At 40.6% G+C, this 17,315-nt stretch overlaps 1 protein-coding gene across 3 annotated transcripts in view; it reads left to right on the forward strand.

The window, feature by feature from the left end:
- FLOT2 (flotillin 2) overlaps positions 1–17,315 on the forward strand; it is a 60,890-nt gene that overhangs the window by 29,742 nt on the left and 13,833 nt on the right. For 2 of the 3 annotated variants that reach the window (XM_083172351.1, XM_083172352.1), the window contains 4 exons: positions 11,650–11,773; positions 13,769–13,887; positions 14,024–14,137; positions 16,335–16,454. In XM_083172351.1, the coding sequence (XP_083028477.1) occupies positions 11,650–11,773; positions 13,769–13,887; positions 14,024–14,137; positions 16,335–16,454 (477 nt within the window). Of the gene's footprint in view, positions 1–2,023; positions 2,115–11,649; positions 11,774–13,768; positions 13,888–14,023; positions 14,138–16,334; positions 16,455–17,315 lie in introns of all 3 variants that reach the window. The other variant, XM_083172353.1, reaches the window with a different exon arrangement.

The raw sequence follows: 17,315 nt of genomic DNA on the forward strand, positions 1-17,315 counted from the left end.
TCCTCTGTTTTCTCCCCCCTTTTCCTGTACAGCCAGCAGTCACATTTAGACGTAATGTGAAGCTCTAGCTATTAAAAATATTAAGCTTGCTTAAATCCTCAAACCATTGACCTAAACGTGACAGCAACCTAAAAAAGTTTCCAATCCTGGGGCATGCCTTTCAATTAAAGTGTATATACTATAGAACATACTATAGAACAAAGAGATATATTTTACTGGGACCATAGGACTCAGTGTATAACTCTTTTCTTCAAGAGCGCTGTTGGTCAAAATAATTAATGGATTACCACAATTGATTTAATAAATGTACAATCCATTTTTTTTTTTTTTTTTACATTTCATTGATTCTTTTTGCATAAATAACGCCACAATTAATACACATGAAACATAAACACATTTACAAAAATAAAAACAATTTCATAAAATCTACAATTCATTGATGCATTTAAAAACTAGTTATTGATAAGCCACAAAGATGATCCACAATGAATTATAGTTGCAGTCCATATATTTATAGTTTGGATGAGGCTTTTTTAGAGGCTGGATAATATGAAGCTTATTGATTAGATTTTTATATATTATCCAGCCTCTTAAAAAATAAAATAAAAAAAAAACTCATCCAAACTATACATATTAATATATGGACTGCAACTATAATTCATTGCGTATCATCTTTGTGGCTTATAGTTTTTAAATGCATTGATGAATTGTATGTATATTTTATGAAATTGTTTTTTGTTTTTATTTTGGTAATTTTGCATATGTTGAATGTGTATTAATTGTGGTGTTATTTATGCAAAAATAATCAAGGACATTTTAAATAAAAATAAATTAACTGTACATTTTATTAAATCAATTGTGGTAATCCATTAATTATTTTGACCAGACGGCGCTCTTGAAAAAAAGAGTTATACACTGAGTCCTATGGTCCCAGTAGAATATAACTCTTTGTTCTATAGTATATACATTCTTTTGGAAGGTACAATCTCTTAACAAGAGCAGCAGTCTGGACAAAGTGAGGTAATATACTATACCAGCACTAGAAGGGACCAGCGCCTATCATATTAGTTAGTGCTTTCAATTAAAGGACATCAGGGGCGGTATGTAATGCTGTCAGAGTTCTGAGTGCAGCCCAACTCTGACATTTATGTTTATTTTTTTTAAAGGGACAATCACTATGGTTTTGGCTTGTAAGTGATTGCCCCGTTAAAAAAAATGTCAGAGTTCAGTCTTCAACTTGTTCAACTTGTGCAGCATTACATTCCGCTCCTAAAATCAGCAATTCTTTTATATGAAGAATGAAGGTAAGGCACCGCCTTCAGTCATACAGTATGCTGACTTTCAACTTGAGCTTTGTTGAAATTTGATGGACTGTTACCTCCCCTTCTATCTTTAACCATGACAGCTGCTTAGTCTAGTCTGAGCCTCCCAGTCTGTAGCCTGTTTAATACATTTACGGTCCATTATTTACCTCTATTGAAGACGGCAATGGTATGAAACTTGGTGATGTCCAATAGTATGATTACTCAGTTTGCTTGTTAAGAATGTTGCAGGACAACGTTGTGAATAATTTATTACTTGTTTAACCATTCCCAACTACATTACAAACCTATAGTGAGGCATACATCCTACAAATACATAAGGGTACTACTAACACCAGTGATTTCCAATGTGTCTATCTTCAGTGGTGCTACTTAGAAATGTCTGCTTTTGTTGAGCACAAAAAACATACTGAGCATTTTTTCATATCAAAAAGCAAAAAATGCTAAAACAATTCAATTGTAATTTATTTAAAATTTATAATGAAACATGCAATGACTGTAACTGGTTCCAGCTTATCCAGTATGGTGCTAGCATATGTAGTTCTGGAAACAGGTTGTTCTTTGAGCATCTATGCAAAGAATGTGAGCTAAGCATTGCGTACAATGTGACTATAGGCTAGAAGGGGGGAGGAGATTATAGGAAGGGGAAAGTTGATGTTGACAAGCTGGAAAATGTGCAAATGTTTTACCTTTTTTGACAGGCTTTCCCTAGAGATAATGACGCTACAGCCCAGGTGCGAGGACGTAGAGACCGCCGAGGGGGTAGCTTTAACTGTCACAGGTGTGGCCCAGGTACTGTAACTCACAGCACATGATTTTGGAAATGCATGTCTTCAGGAATGGATACCAACTGGTGCCATGACAAGTTGGCACGTCAGATCTGTGCTAACACTCTTCAAGAACATTCATACCTTGTAAAATTCATCTAAACCAGACAGCTGCTAGAAACCCTGGTTTCTAGTATTGCCTTACTTTTGGAATGCCACTTCTGTCATTTTGGTGCATGAACCACATAAAGATCTACGTTGAGCTCTAAATCGCTAGTAAAAATACATAAATTGTGTTTTCATGTTTAAAAATGCAAGTAAAATGCCAGTGGTTATGAAGCTGAATAAATTCAAATAGTGACTAACTGAAAAAAAAAATAGATAAATAACATACTGTACTTGCTTTCAGTATTAATTTGTGTGTAAACTGTATCAACTAATACTTAGTTGCTGGGTATCTTACTTGCTAGAGCATATTCATTTTGTGTAATAATATACAAGTCACATGAAGTGCACCATTAACCTTGTTTTTTCTAAAGCTCCAAAAAAAAGTCAACAAATAATCTTCATGCCACTGGTTCCGTGGTTAAGAATATTATTCAAGTGTTTGATAAAAGTAGTGAATGTACAGATGTAGCGTCTTTCATTAGATTCTATTGCCAGAACCCACCAACAGACAGCGCCCCGTTCCGTCTGAGCCCACCGCCACCTCACTCCGCACCTTCCCGACCCCCCCCCCCCCGCAACCCTGCCCATCTCCCTGAAGCGGAGACAGGCAGGGATTCCGCTGCCGCTGAACAAGAGGCAAGAGGCGCTCCATCTGTATGGCTTTATAGAGAAGTATCAAAATGTTGAGAGAGAGAGAGAGAGAACATACCAATTAAAGGGCAGAATCTGTTTGGCTGGTACTTGATCTATCTCTCTATTGTTTGAAACATCTCATCTTCTGCAATTCTTATTAGAACAATTTTATCAGTTTGTTTTTATCAGAAGCTGATGTACAAATAGAAAATCAAACGTCCACAAGATTAGCACATAACATTGTGTGCGGAAGACAGATGTAGATTAAATGGCTTCGATAAATTTTCCCCAGACTGAGATCATCTTCCTGCATTATTTAATTTAACTTTCGCCCAAGTATATGCCTGGGGATGCTTGTATTCATATTGGGGATGCTTGTATTCATATTGGTGATACAATTCCACCATAGCTGCATTTGTCAGATGCTTCAGCAACTTTTTTTTCTAGATTTTTAAGTTAGCCAGGGTTATAGGACCTTGTTCTTTGTAAAGTGAGGCTCAAAAATCTGGAGCAACAATGGCTGGAGCAGAATAGTATTAAACCACCAGATCACTTACCTTACTAATAATTATTTTATATAGTGCTCTTTCTCCAACAGAAATCAAAAACACTGCACATAATGCAGAAGATTTATGTAACACAGCAATAGACCAGCCATACTGACATATAAAAGTAACCCTAGAGCCTACTGTAAGCATAATGCATGACTCCTGTAGGCATTTTGGGTAATAATGTCCGCGGTTTGTGTATTACAACCTCACATGGTGCCAGGTGAGGCAGCCATCTTGGGCGCACTGCATAGAATTAGTCGGTCATACACCATGTTGACTGGATATCCTTCTTCTGTAAAATTTTATATGGGCAATGTAAGCCAGATCCATTGTTCTGTTATCTTAAGTGTTGGTATGATGGGACATGAGGAAAGCAAACATCTTGGGAGCTTTGAAGTTACAACATGGACGAAATTTTGCCTCAGACTGTTATTGTGGGCACAACACTTTACACCCTCGCACATGTACTGAGGGTCAGGGATCTCCGATATATTACCGAAGCTCAGTGAGAGTCCATTTCCCGAAGTACGGGGAAAACTGGGCATACTTGTTGATATCTTCTGGTTGCTTCTGCCCTTAAAACTTCTTGGATGAGTCAGAGCATATATAGGCCCTGATTCTGGTTCGCTTGCAAAAAGCTCATTCTCTCTCTAATGGACCCTCTGTGCTCTGCAGGGGGGCAGATGTAATATGTGCAGATAATTAGATTTGGGTGGGGTTTGTACTTCATACTGATATCTGTATTGCAGTGTAAAATAAAAAGCAGCCAGTATTTACCCTGCACAAAAACAAAATAACTCACCCAAATCTAACACACTCTGCACATGGCTTTGTCCATTAGAGAATGCATTTGGATTTGCGTGTGAACCAAAATCAGGCCCCTAATGTAGAGAGTACGTAGATCCGGAAACAGAACACGCGCATATGCTTGTTGAATGCTTCCTTCCAAAACCATGGGTTTTAATATGGAATTGGTCTGCATTTTGGGATCTTGCCAGTCTCTATTTTTCTCTGAAGACTTTCTACTAGATTTTGGATAATGTGGGTATTCGCATCTATTAAACAAAAAGTGCATTAGTAAAGTTGGGCACTGATGTTGGACAATAAGGCCTAGCTCACAGTTGAACAGTCAATGTGTTTGATAGCTTGAGTTTAGGAATCTGCAGATCAGTGAAATTCTTTCACACCAACCTATGCAAACCTTTTTTTTTTTATGGATCCTGCTTTGTTCGCAGAGAAATGGTCACTGGAACATGAAAGGGTCTTCCTTTTTAGAATGTGTCTTCTAGTTGGAAGCACACAAGTCTCTGCGACGTCAGTGTATTCTATCGCTATAGTATTAAGAGTTTCCTTCACTGAAAAGGAGCCCAGGCTAAACCATAAAAGATGCCACGTGCTTTTATTCCCCCTCAAACCAAGCTGGAAGTATGCCTTCCCACAGGAAGTGTTCTGCCAATTTTGAAATCCAGATTCATCTGTCACATTGACGTTGTTTAATTTTGGTTTGCCACTCCAGAGAATGAGGGGTTGTTGGCTCCCTGGCCACAAAATCTCAATTCCTGAAGCATCTGATGAACAGTACTTGTGCCGTCATTGTTTCCTTATCCAGTTCGGACTTCAGCAGTGAGTTTTAAAAGCAATCACTGGTGTTTTTTATGCACTACACTTCAGCACTCTACTGTTCTGTCCTGTGAACTTGTTTGGCCTTAGCGGATGAGCTGTTACTGATGATGGTTTTACTTCACAATAACTGCATTTGCGGCAGACCGGGCAGATATTGTGTGAACAAATTTTTTGCAACATTGATCGGATTACAGTGCCATGTTAAACTGTCTTTATGTATGCTCTATGCATGGCCACTATGGTTCTAAGGCAAAATGCTCCACTTTTTTTTTTTTTTTTTTTTTTTGTGTGTCCCTACTTGATCTGTATTTCTTCTGCCTGGATACAGGACATTTCATTTTTTTTTTCAATAAATGTTCATTCCAATTGTGACACAATAAACAACAAAAACAAAGAGGCAGACAATACAATAAGAACAGTGGAAGTGGAATGGGAATACAGCTGTTAGCCATAAAAAGCTGAAAATGAAAACTAATGAAACCAAAAATGTCCCAGAGAATACAAACAATATGTTGTTCAAAATAATCCTGCTTAAAAAAAAGAAAAAACTTGACATATAAGTAGAAAAGGAAAAAGAGGACAAGAGAGAAAGGAGGAAAGAAGAAGAAAAAGGGACAGGGGAGGGAGGGATTCTATGGCATTCCAAAAATGATACAAAACCTACAAAGAGGTGAGTGTCCTCATTGCAATAATAAGCATGCATAGACTGGGTGTGCAGCCAATAAATATAGTGCTCACTCTAAGCCTTAATCATGAAGTATGTCTGGGGAAGATTTGAAATCAAGCCATGGAAACCATGTTGCTGTGAACCTCTGTTGGCTTTCTGGTGTCACTCCTGTCTCTTTCATAATCGGGTACCTAGCTATCATGCTAAACCACTCCTTTACTGTAGGGGGTCTAGTACATCGCCACTGTACAGGAATGACCGCTTTGGCTGCACTGTTAAGGAATTTTAATAGGGACTTTTTATATGTTGATGGGAAACCCGGCACTAAATTAAGAAGCCAAAAATTGGGCACGGAGGGGACGTTTAGGACTAATAATCAACCTAGAGTTTGAAATAACATTATTCCAAAAGGGGTGAAGTGAAGGACATCCCACCAAATATGCATTGGGGAACCTGTGCCATTGGCACAACGCCAACCATGTCAGGTACACCAGGGATCATTCTAGCAAGCGTCAAGGGGCATCTGTACCAGCATGACAAAGCTTTAAACTTGGTCTCGATCGACGAGTAGCTAATGGATCTAACAAAAGTGGCCTGAAAACTTTTTACCCAGTCCTTCTCAGTTGATGCATCGACTTTTTAAATACTACTTAAAATGCTTACATCCCCTCCAGAATGGTATTCATTCACTTGAAGCTTTGTGGTATTCAGTGTAATCTGTGGATGCTTGGGGGGCCACACACCCTGTGATTCCAACATTTGTCCCCAGAACCTGAACCACAGGGTCGCTGTAAATTGCCAAAATGGGCGAAAAAAGCCATTCTGCAATTAAGCCCAGTAACTGGCTACTGCTGTCACTGTCACTGTTAGTGTTGGGCCAGATGGCTGTACAATAAGGCTTGCAGTAAATCCAATAGCATCCCTATCGGCAGGTGTGTAACTCCCAGAGGCAATAGTCACCTGCCTCCAGGCTCCACAAAATTTCAACTCTCCTCCAGACCACTGGGATGAACTTATGCCTCTGCCTATCGGCCTCAATATTCTTTTTGGGAGATAACCAGAAAGGGAACATTTTTCTGTTTTGCTTTGTAACTCAGGTGTCTGCAATTGAGAAAGAGCGAAGTTCCTAAATTCCTTGTCTACCTGTAACTGGTAGCATGTAACACATTTTGTAGTAGCTTGTTCCATGCTGCCCATAATGGGGTCTCACACAATCCGTTCTAGGTGGCAAACAATACAGAACTTGGGAAATAAGTAAAATGCTGTGAGTGCAATCCCTTCCAGCCCATAAATTTATAACCGTCCAGACTATCTGTTTTCCGGACTAGAATGGTACAGTCCAATTAAAAAAAATAAAAGTGTATATCATTTTTTGTTTATAAATGGGATATGATGCTGGAAAACTAGTAATGGGTTCATTTTCTCAAGTGAAGAAATGGACCAGTGAAGAAGTTGCCCATAGCAAGCAATCCAATCGGCATCTTAAACTTTTTTTTTTTTTTTTTTTAAACTGCTTTATGTATCAACTTCTTAAGGTGCCCATACACTAGGCAAAAAAACATGCAATTTGGTAACTTTTATGCTATTGCGGCGACCAGTCGCATTAAAAGCATCCAAATCTCATGTAATTGACGGCAGATGTGAATAGCAGTCCTGTGCGCATCGCCCCGGAGCCTGCAAGTTGCAAAGGCTGCAGAAGAGATCTGTCGGATCGCAGCAAAGCCAGGCATGCATAACTGGGATCTGATGTGATATATTGTATGTAAAAGGATCACATGCCATCCTACCGCTCCTAGGTCCCGGGAGGCTCAAGGGGAAGAATGGGTGGGGGTTTCACAGGCAACTTCTCCCATAGGAGAAGTTGCCCTAATATATTCCCAGCTTCAGTCTCCATATTAATTCCGGAACATTTCTACATCATTGATAACCATTAATCATTGTCTTTGTACAAAAAAAAGTCATTTCAAATGATTACATTAAAGAGAGAAAAACGGGCAATGTTTAGTATTTTAATTGTTCTTCAATGTGCATTAAGTTGAATAAGTTATTCTTAAATCAGGGGTGGGGAACCTCAGACCCGGGGGCCGTATGCGGCCCCTGTAGCCGGTCTGAGTGGCCCGTCCACCCGTCTGGTGGCTTTGCCTAGAGTCAAGTTCAGGTGAATTCTCGTGAGAGGTCAGTAGTTCTAGATTCCTCTTAATCAACAGCAACCGGAGACTGTCAGTCCTATTCGGCAGCAGACGCCGGAGAGTGGGACGGCTGACGCAGGACAATTTGTTCAAGAAATTTTTACATATGGCCCCCGAAGGATTTTTTTCCCCCCATACAAATGGCCCTTGGCACAAAAAAGGTTCCCCACCCCTGTCTTAAATGATCGGTTACGGAAGATATATTCTGTGATATATCTGATACTCCCCATAGGGATTATTTACTAAAATGGGAGTTCTATTGAAGATGGGTGGTGCTATGGACAACCAATCAGATTCGATCGATTTTATCTTTTTAGAAGGTGCTAAATAAGTAAGCACATTCTGATTGGTTGCAATGGGTAACATCTCATCTTGCTAAATACACCCCATGTGTTGAGTATTGGATGGTTCAGGAATACAAATGTTAAGGAGAACCTTTTACATATTCTAAGCAAGGTGAATGCTGGAAAATGATAAGCAATGAAGGGTGTTTTTTCATTCTAGCACCAACAGTTTATTACTGTCACCCAGCGCATGCAGCTGTAATGAGGAGGCGGCAGCCTGTCACAGCATATTTTACTCTACCCACAGCTGCCTACATAAGAAACAATTTATAGCTGCTCTGTATTTCTTCACATCTCAGATTGGCCATTAATGACTGCATAGCACATGTTGTATGCTCACCTCATAATGGTATATTTTTTTTCTCCACAGGAATCCTATTTGCACATTATGTGACCATGTTGATTTAAATGTTCCACAAAACAAGTTTATTTGTACAATAATCAGAATATTCACATGATATAACTGATAAGATGATATGCAAATGTTATGTTTTCTGCCAGCTGTACTGATTAACCACTCTGCAGCCTACAAACACCGGCCGACACTCATAGGTCACTCCCGGCAACACTGTGTTGCTTGGTTAGGGCAGTCAAAGGATTACTTATGATGGTATGTGCAGTTGCTTCGGTCACTGATGATCAATATAGAGCAACATAAGTTTCCTGCACACCAGCTGTGATATTGATGGTTGCAAGGTACATTAGAAACATCGGAATGCTGGCACCTCTTGCCCTTTGAGTAGAATGACATTGGGCAGTATTCATTACTTCTTGCGAGCAGTGCTGATTGCTCGTCGTCACAGCTCGCATGGTCAGTATTCCACCTCGCTGGGTATTTACAGCGACGTGGAAACGGCGTGTGAGCCCGCCAACAGCGAGGCTTGTGGCTAAATCCAGCGGGCTCCCTGCATTAGCCATGGACCTCGCCATTTGGGGGAATCATTCCCCGGAACGTTGAATACGGTGAGCGGACAGCGAGGGTTGCTTGTTTTCGGCGATCCTCGCCGTTTAACCCCTTCGCCGGCCACATTGAATATGGCCCATTGTTTCAACATAGTTAGAAAAACAAAAACAATTATGGCTGCTTGACAGGTTATGGTGTAATGAATATTCTTGTGTTTGTGCCAGAAGGCAGCAGAAAAGCTATTAACCCCAAATTTGCAAATCATCTTACGTGTTCTATTTGTTTGTATTAAAAGCAAAAATCTTTTTTTCAAAGGCTGCAAAGTTTAAAATATACATTGGTCCAATATAAAAAGGCACCTTAACATTCGGTAGTATTCATGTATGTATACATGAATGTACACAGGCTTTATACACCTTTGATTTGATTTTTCCATGTGCTCTTACCAATACAATCTTGCACTGGAAGCTTGCCTTTAATCTATGAGCGCGCCTTAGTTTTCAGACTTTAGATGGCAATCCTATTAAATGATAAAATAAAAGCTGTCTAGCAGCCGAAAAGCCCTTTAATACGGATAGGTGATAATATGCCAATAGTATGTGGGAGAATTGCTGTGGTATCCACTGATGGGCATATACCGATGTAGCCACACTCATCGTTACAGGGCAAATCTCAATGTGCGAAATACATGGCAATATGCACAATCACGTCCCCATTCGCGTGCATTTAATTCGCTCCCGCAGTTCATAGAAAATCATTGTGTGATGTCACAGTGTGACATTCCACTCCGCGGGTGCGAATGTGGCGTGCTAAGCGGGAACAAGGATGAAATGGTTCTTACAGCTTCTAAAAATGCTACTCCTTTTTCCATTTCATTAGTAGATCCTTTTTATATAACAATGTATATTCTATGTTTAGCAGACCTTTTTTATATAAGAATCTAATACTGGTCTTCTCTTTACGTTTTGGAACATTAGTTCCTTTAACATTAATGTTTTTTCCCCATGCATGTACAGCTTATGTTTTGTGGAACTGTTGATGTGTAGCTTTCATGTGACGTGTGGTAGTATCCAAAGGGAGGCCCAGATCAGTGTGTGTTCATGAGATCATTTGCTATTTTTTTTGCAAAACTTGCTCAATAAGCAAGGTTTCTGATCCTTTAACTTCCAAGTACATAAAGGAATACATAAGAAGTCCAAATCCAGGTATGGGATTCATGATCTGTTTTAGAGCCAAATAATAAAAAAAAAGATAAACTTGTTCCCTAAACTTTGGGTTCCATTCAATTACACTCAATTTCGCGGACACCCTTCACACCTAATTGGCTTGACCCCTGTGTATTGAAATTTGTCCACTCCTTTATGAATTCTGAAAGTTCCTGCAATTGTACTTGTAAAATGTTTGCCCGATCAGGTTTCTGTATAGGACATTGTGCAGAGTGGCATGTACCTACACAGAAGCACTTTAGCCAGTTTGTAGACTGAACCAGTATACCACTATTTGCCAGTTAGGTCAGTACTTGCGATAAGGGTGATTGTTGTTCAGCATATAGCTGCTACCACTGTGTGCAGGTGACTGTTCCCTGTAAGGTCTCAAAGTTAAGACAACGACCTTTGAAAAAAAAATAAAAAAATTTAAAGCGAAGGTTACTGTTCCCGCTCTCTTTAAAAAGTGGTGGCACTTCAGTTTTAAAGGTTTCTAAAGGGTTCAGAACTTCATAAGGCATTTAGGGCCAGATCCCTTGATAAATGGTCCACCAGCTAATCTATTCATATTTTTCAAATGCCATCATTAGGAGGAAACTATCTTGTGTTATTTTGTACAGAAAGCAGTATAGTAATACAGTACCACAAGCCTGAGAATTACTAATTTAGGTCAATTAGTGACTATTTTTTGTCTAGGCCATAAACCTGCACTTTTGAAGGTGATTTTTTTTTTTTTTAGGGTGGATGGGATTTTGGAGTATTCAAATAATGCAGATTTTTCACCTAGGCAAAAATCCAGCACTGCTGAAAAACACGTGGACTGGCGAATTAGCTGCTGACCCACATGTTTATACCTACAGGCAAATTGCAGACATTTTTGGCCATTTAAAAAAAAAAAATAGGCACTTAATTTCACCTAACTTTATTTATTCAAAACATGCCTGCAATTTAATTTAGGACTAATTCAGCTCAAATTAATGGGCCCGATTTGTCCTGTTTATTTACTTCTATGCGACTAATTGAATAGCTCCCTTTGTTCTCTTTCCTACTAATAAGCTGCTCTTTATAAATGATACTGAAGACCTTAACATGTACCTGTCTCCTGCACACATTGGTGGTAGCTCCAGCATTAGGTGTTAGTAATGTCACTGGTCAATTGGGGATTTTTATTTGCAAACCAATGCGACCTGTAATGTTTTCTTCAACTGTAATGTCCTCTGTTGGCTGTGCAGTATCTTTATATCCTTGCTAATTCCATATTTGCATTTATTTACAGGTGAAAATCATGACTGAAAGGGAGCTCCTGGCTGTGGCATGTGAACAATTTTTGGGGAAAAATGTGCACGAGGTGAAGAATGTTGTTCTGCAGACCCTGGAGGGCCATTTGCGGTCTATTCTTGGTATAGGATTTAGAATATTTTGTTTTGTTTAAAAGTGTGTATGTATGTTTGGTGTCTTCGGGTTTTTGTTTTTCAAATGCTGAAAGTGTAACCAGATAAAATATAATGGTGATCCAAAACGTTCCATTTGATTTCAGTTTTTATGTCTCATGTTACTATTAACATGGGTTTAATCATTTATACTTCATATATTAGGGTAAAATATGCATTTTTGCAGATGACACAACGGTATGCAACAGGGTAGACACACCAGTAGTGCAAAATCATGCACTTGGGTCTCAAAAATCCAAAGACTAAATATAGTATAAATGGCACTATAATGGAAACTGAGGCGGAGAAGGATCTAGGTGTCTCTATTGCTGGTGACTTACTGGAAGGTAGACAATGTAACAAAGCAATGAAGAAGGCAAGTTAGATGCTTGGTTGCATAGGGAGAGGTATCTGTAGTAGAAATAAGTAATAATGCCACTGTATAGGTCATTGGTATGACCTCATCTAGAGTACTGTGTTCAGTTCTGGAGGCATACCTCCAGAAGGATATAAATACAGTAGACTGTACAAAGAAGGGCAACTAAAATGGTGCATGGCCTACATCCCAAAATGTACCAGGAAAGACTAAAAGTTCTTAATCTGTATAGTTTAGAGCAGAGAAGGGAAAGGGGGGACATGATAGAAACTTGCAAATATATCAAGTGTTTTAACAGGTGGGAGACATTCTTCACATGAAGAGGAGCTGCAGAACATGAGGGCATGCTATGAAACTAGAGGGAGGAAGAAATTTGGGGAAAAATTACTTCACAGAAAGGGTAGTGGATAAGTGGAATAGCCTCCCATCAGAGGTGGTAGAAGCAAATACAGTAGAGCAATTTTAAACATGCTTGGGATAGGCATATTGATATCCTTACAAAGAAATAAGGCTAAAATATGGTTTGAGGTAACATGTTTAAAAAGGGGGCAGACTAGATGGGCCAAGTGGTTCTTATCTGCCATCAAATTCTATATATAGGACAGAGCATATATTTATAAATGTATAGTTTTTATGTATAGGTATGTATGTGTGCATGGGGAAAGCTTTGGATGAATTGAACTTGGCCTTGTCTATTGTTAGTCCCCATTTGTACTGCGATACAATATGCTTATAACACATTTACTGTACAGAGCAATCACCTGTTTGATCAAATCTATTCATATCCCACTTGCATCGCTCAGCAGGGTCGCTTCTGCTGGAGAAAAGCACACGTGTAGCCTTCCATATAACCCTAGGCACAAACCTGGTTGCGTTACTTTCTGCAGTGTGTGAGGATTACATTGGGTACAAGCTTTGTTAAATGTGCGAAGTTATTAAATGTATTGTGTAAAACTATCTTTAGGCTGTGAGTATATGAAACCTGTATGCATTTTGTGTTTAGATGTGGGTTCCATCCACTCGGTATCACCTTTATGATATGCAAATATCCAATTACAGACCAATCCAATATACTTCTTGTCCCAAGCATTTTGGATATAGAAGACTTCTCATTTTATTTACAAATGGAATACTTGGAAGATGGACACCATCAATACAATATAAAAATAACCTAATACATTACAAGGAGAAAACACAGGAAAGACCCCTAATAAAGAATAGCCTAATATGACTTGTTGATCTGAAGGAAGCAAAAAATAATGATAATATTAGAGCACTTATGTCGGCATGAACACCGTACAAGTGTCACGTTACACTTGACACACTATTATATACTTACTGTATGCCCACTGATAGTAAAGTATGAAAAAAACGTTTTTTTTTTTTCTTTTTTCATGTTGACCTTTTTTCATGTCAACCTAAGGCTTGTGTCAACCTATTTCATTAGGTGTGTCATTAGGTCGACCCAGTGCTGACCTAATGACTGTCGACTTAATGCTTGTAGACCTAGTGTTCCACATCCCTGCCAGGCTGTGTAGTCCAACCTAACAGAGGTATTCTGTGAATGCATTGTGTGTTTTCTCATGCAGGTACACTTACTGTGGAACAGATTTATCAGGACAGAGATCAGTTTGCTAAGCTGGTGCGGGAAGTGGCAGCTCCTGATGTTGGCCGAATGGGTATTGAAATTTTAAGCTTTACTATCAAGGTGAGAGTTTTGGAATAAATGGTAATTGAGTGATGCACAAAATAATAAGTTTTGTCAGTGCGTGTAATATATTCTGATATATATGAAGCGAATATAACCATGTTATTTATCTGATGGTGTTATGTTGTTCCTGCAGGATGTATATGACAAGGTTGAGTATTTGAGCTCCCTGGGTAAGACCCAAACTGCTGTCGTTCAGAGAGATGCTGATATTGGAGTTGCAGAAGCAGAACGAGATGCAGGTATTAGGGTAAGTAACACAGCCGTAGACACAGTGCTTTTAGATTTGTACCACTGGTTGATTTAAAGGGGTGAGGGGGTGCGATTGGGGCCTTTGCCCCCTAACATACTGCTCCCTACCATATGCTGCTGTGTTTCCAATGTGTTTGACATCAGCAGTAATCCCTCCCACAGCAGAGCGAGTCACTGCTGGGTGTGACCGATAGACAGGAGTCAAGCCAGCCATGCAGCACTTTTGCAGGGAGAGGAGAGAGTTCTCTCGAGTCGGCCAATTAGAGCTAGGAATCCACCCTTGCTCCTCATCTGTCCACTGGCTTTGCCCCTTTCTCTCTGTGTGCGAGTTCAGCCAGCCTGCTGAAAAGCAGAACTGGTCTCTCTCCTGCCTGCCCTGCATCATGTAATCTGAGCAGTAGGAGAAGCCCCCTCCTCACATTCCTTCTGCCCTTAAGCAATGCCAGTGTTCTTCTCTGCAGTTTCTAAGGGGAGGAGTGTGTCCTGATTGTGTGCACCGTGCAGCTTATCCAATGACTGCACACACCTCAGTGATAGAACACATGCATTTAGTGTGATAGCAGCAGAGTTGGGTGAAGAGAGAGAGAGGGGTCTGTGCAGATTGCTTGTACCATGTGATGTGCTGCTCACAGATAGCTCTGCATACTTCCGTCTAAAATTGGTATCCGCTCTCTCTATTGTACCCTCTAACTTCACTTGATGCTGAAGGCACTTTCTTTCAGCGATAATGCTTGTATACTTCTCCCACCAGTTAAATATCAATGTTCAAAATTGACATGTATTTGATCTTGCAAAATACATTTGCAGTTAGGGAGTGTGCCACAATAGAATAATATAAGTAAAAAAAAAAAAATCTATCAGTAGTCTGTATGAGCCAGAAATCACTTGCTCATCAGGTAACAATTGCACCAAGTGCCTTCCCTAGGATAACTCAGCAGTGTCCCACACTTATAGTAGTTGAACGGGCGGAACGCCATTGGCTGAATAGTAAATGAAACAGAAACCTGTTTTCTGTAACGTTTTGAGTATTTCATTATCTCATCATCAGGATAATTAATATAAATATATTTGGTACTCTTTACTTAGTACGGCGGCCATCGCATGCACTAAAAAACCGGGTGCGACGCGATGCCCGCGATTTCCCATAGGGAACAATGTTAAAAGTCTCAATGGATGCGATTTTACTGTTCAATGCCTCAATGCCCGCGATTTTTCCATAGGAAACAATGTTAAATGGGCCATAGAGCCCAAATAGTCCCCCTGAAGTCTGAAATGGCCCCCACAATTGTTAACCCCACCCCACGATCAACATGAACCCGAAGCGTGGCGAGCGGCGGCGGTACACGTCCTCCGACCTTTTCATACCCCCACTATCCACGTCGGCGTGGAGTTAAGAATAGAATAGTGTGGCGAGCGCAGCGAGCCACCGAGCCCGAAGCGTGGCGAGCGGACGCGGATACCTTCACAGGTAAACGCGTCCCTTTGCGGGCTTTACAGGTATCCGCGTCCCCTCGCGGGGCTCGCTGCGCTCGCCACGCTTCGGGCTCGCTGCGCTCGCCACACTATTCTATTCTCGACTCCACGCCGACGTGGATAGTGGGGGTATGAAAAGGTCGGAGGACGCGTACCGTCGCCCCTCGCGGGCTCGCTGCGCTTGCCAAGCTTCGGGTTCACGTTGATCGTGGGGTGGCGTTAACAATTGTGGGGGCCATTTCAGACTTCAGGGGGACTATTAGGGCTCTGTGACCCATTTAACATTGTTTCCTATGGAAAAATTGCGAGCATTGAGGCATTGAACAGTAAAATCGCGTCCATTGACACTTTTAACATTGTTCCCTATGGGAAATCGCGGGCATCGCACCCGTTTTTTTAGTTCATGCGATGCCCGCGATTTTTTACCCCCGATGACCGCGATGAGAATCGTGGTCGCCGTGCTAAGTAAAGAGTACCATATATTTCAATATTAAAATAGTTATTGGAGTCTGCTTTTCTCCTCAAAATATTGCAATAAACTGGAATAGGGAGGTGCAGGGTCCAAAGCAGCTGGGACTGAAAATGGGAGGGGCAGGACTTCTACTGGGAGGAGTAATGAGTAGAAAGAGGAGAAGTCTGCATTAATTTGGACCTTTTTAGATCCGCTTCTGATTTGTACTGTCTAAGTTCCACATATTGAATCGCTCTGATCACCCTCACAGGAAGCCTTGTGTAAGAGAGAAATGCTGGACATCAAGTATCTTGCTGACACAAAAATGGCGGATTCCAAACGTGCGTTTGAGCTGCAGAAGGCAGCGTTCAGCCAGGAAGTGAATACTAAGGTGAGAATGGAAGTTGCTTTCCCATCTTTTTTCCACCCCACGATCAATATTGTGTCTGACATTAGAACATTTAATGAAGTGCGCAATATTTTTTACGTTCAAAATATGCTTTGGTCATGAATTTGGTTGAGTACTAGAATGTGGACTATTAAAAAAATATATAATAATAACTAAAGAAAGAAATAAGAATATATACAAATCTTTACTGCTGCTGTAGGGACTCTGGCTCCGCCCCTGACATCACTGGCCCCACCCCAGGGTATGTGTGAGCACTGCAGGAAGCATGTCGCTCTCCACATGCTGTAAACGGAATCCAGTTTGGATGACCCGGCTATCCTGTTTCCACTGACCTTAATCCGGGTCCTTCCCAGGACCAGCCCTGCAAGCCAGGTGGGGTGGATTCCTGGATCACTAGACCTGTATTAAACCTTAACCACACTGAGACGCAATCTGGGTTATCACAGCAAAAACCTTGGTTTTAGCAGCAGTGGGAATACGGTATTACTGACTGCAGCCAGAGTAAAGTTAGAAAATTGAAACGACTACAATTTCATTGTGTGGGCTCAGTGTTTGATTTACTAAGGAGCGGTTTGTCAAAGCTGCCAACTGCCAGCATCTTTGACTGATGGTTTTAAAACGGCAATAGGAATAGATGCTAAACCAGGCCATAGTAAATTTACCCCCGGGGATAAATTCTAAAGATATTATCTAGCGTCATTCTCAGTTTAACTACCAATGACTATGACAGGGTTGCCGACTTTTAAATGCTCCTCTCCGGGAGAAGCCCGGAGAGGAGACTATCCTTACCCGATCGGGGGGCGGGGCTTGACTGTGACGTCATTAAGCCCCACCCCCCATTAC

The sequence above is a fragment of the Crinia signifera genome, chromosome 2, assembly GCF_055691185.1.
Source record: "Crinia signifera chromosome 2, ASM5569118v1, whole genome shotgun sequence".
Taxonomy (NCBI): Eukaryota; Metazoa; Chordata; class Amphibia; order Anura; family Myobatrachidae; genus Crinia; species Crinia signifera.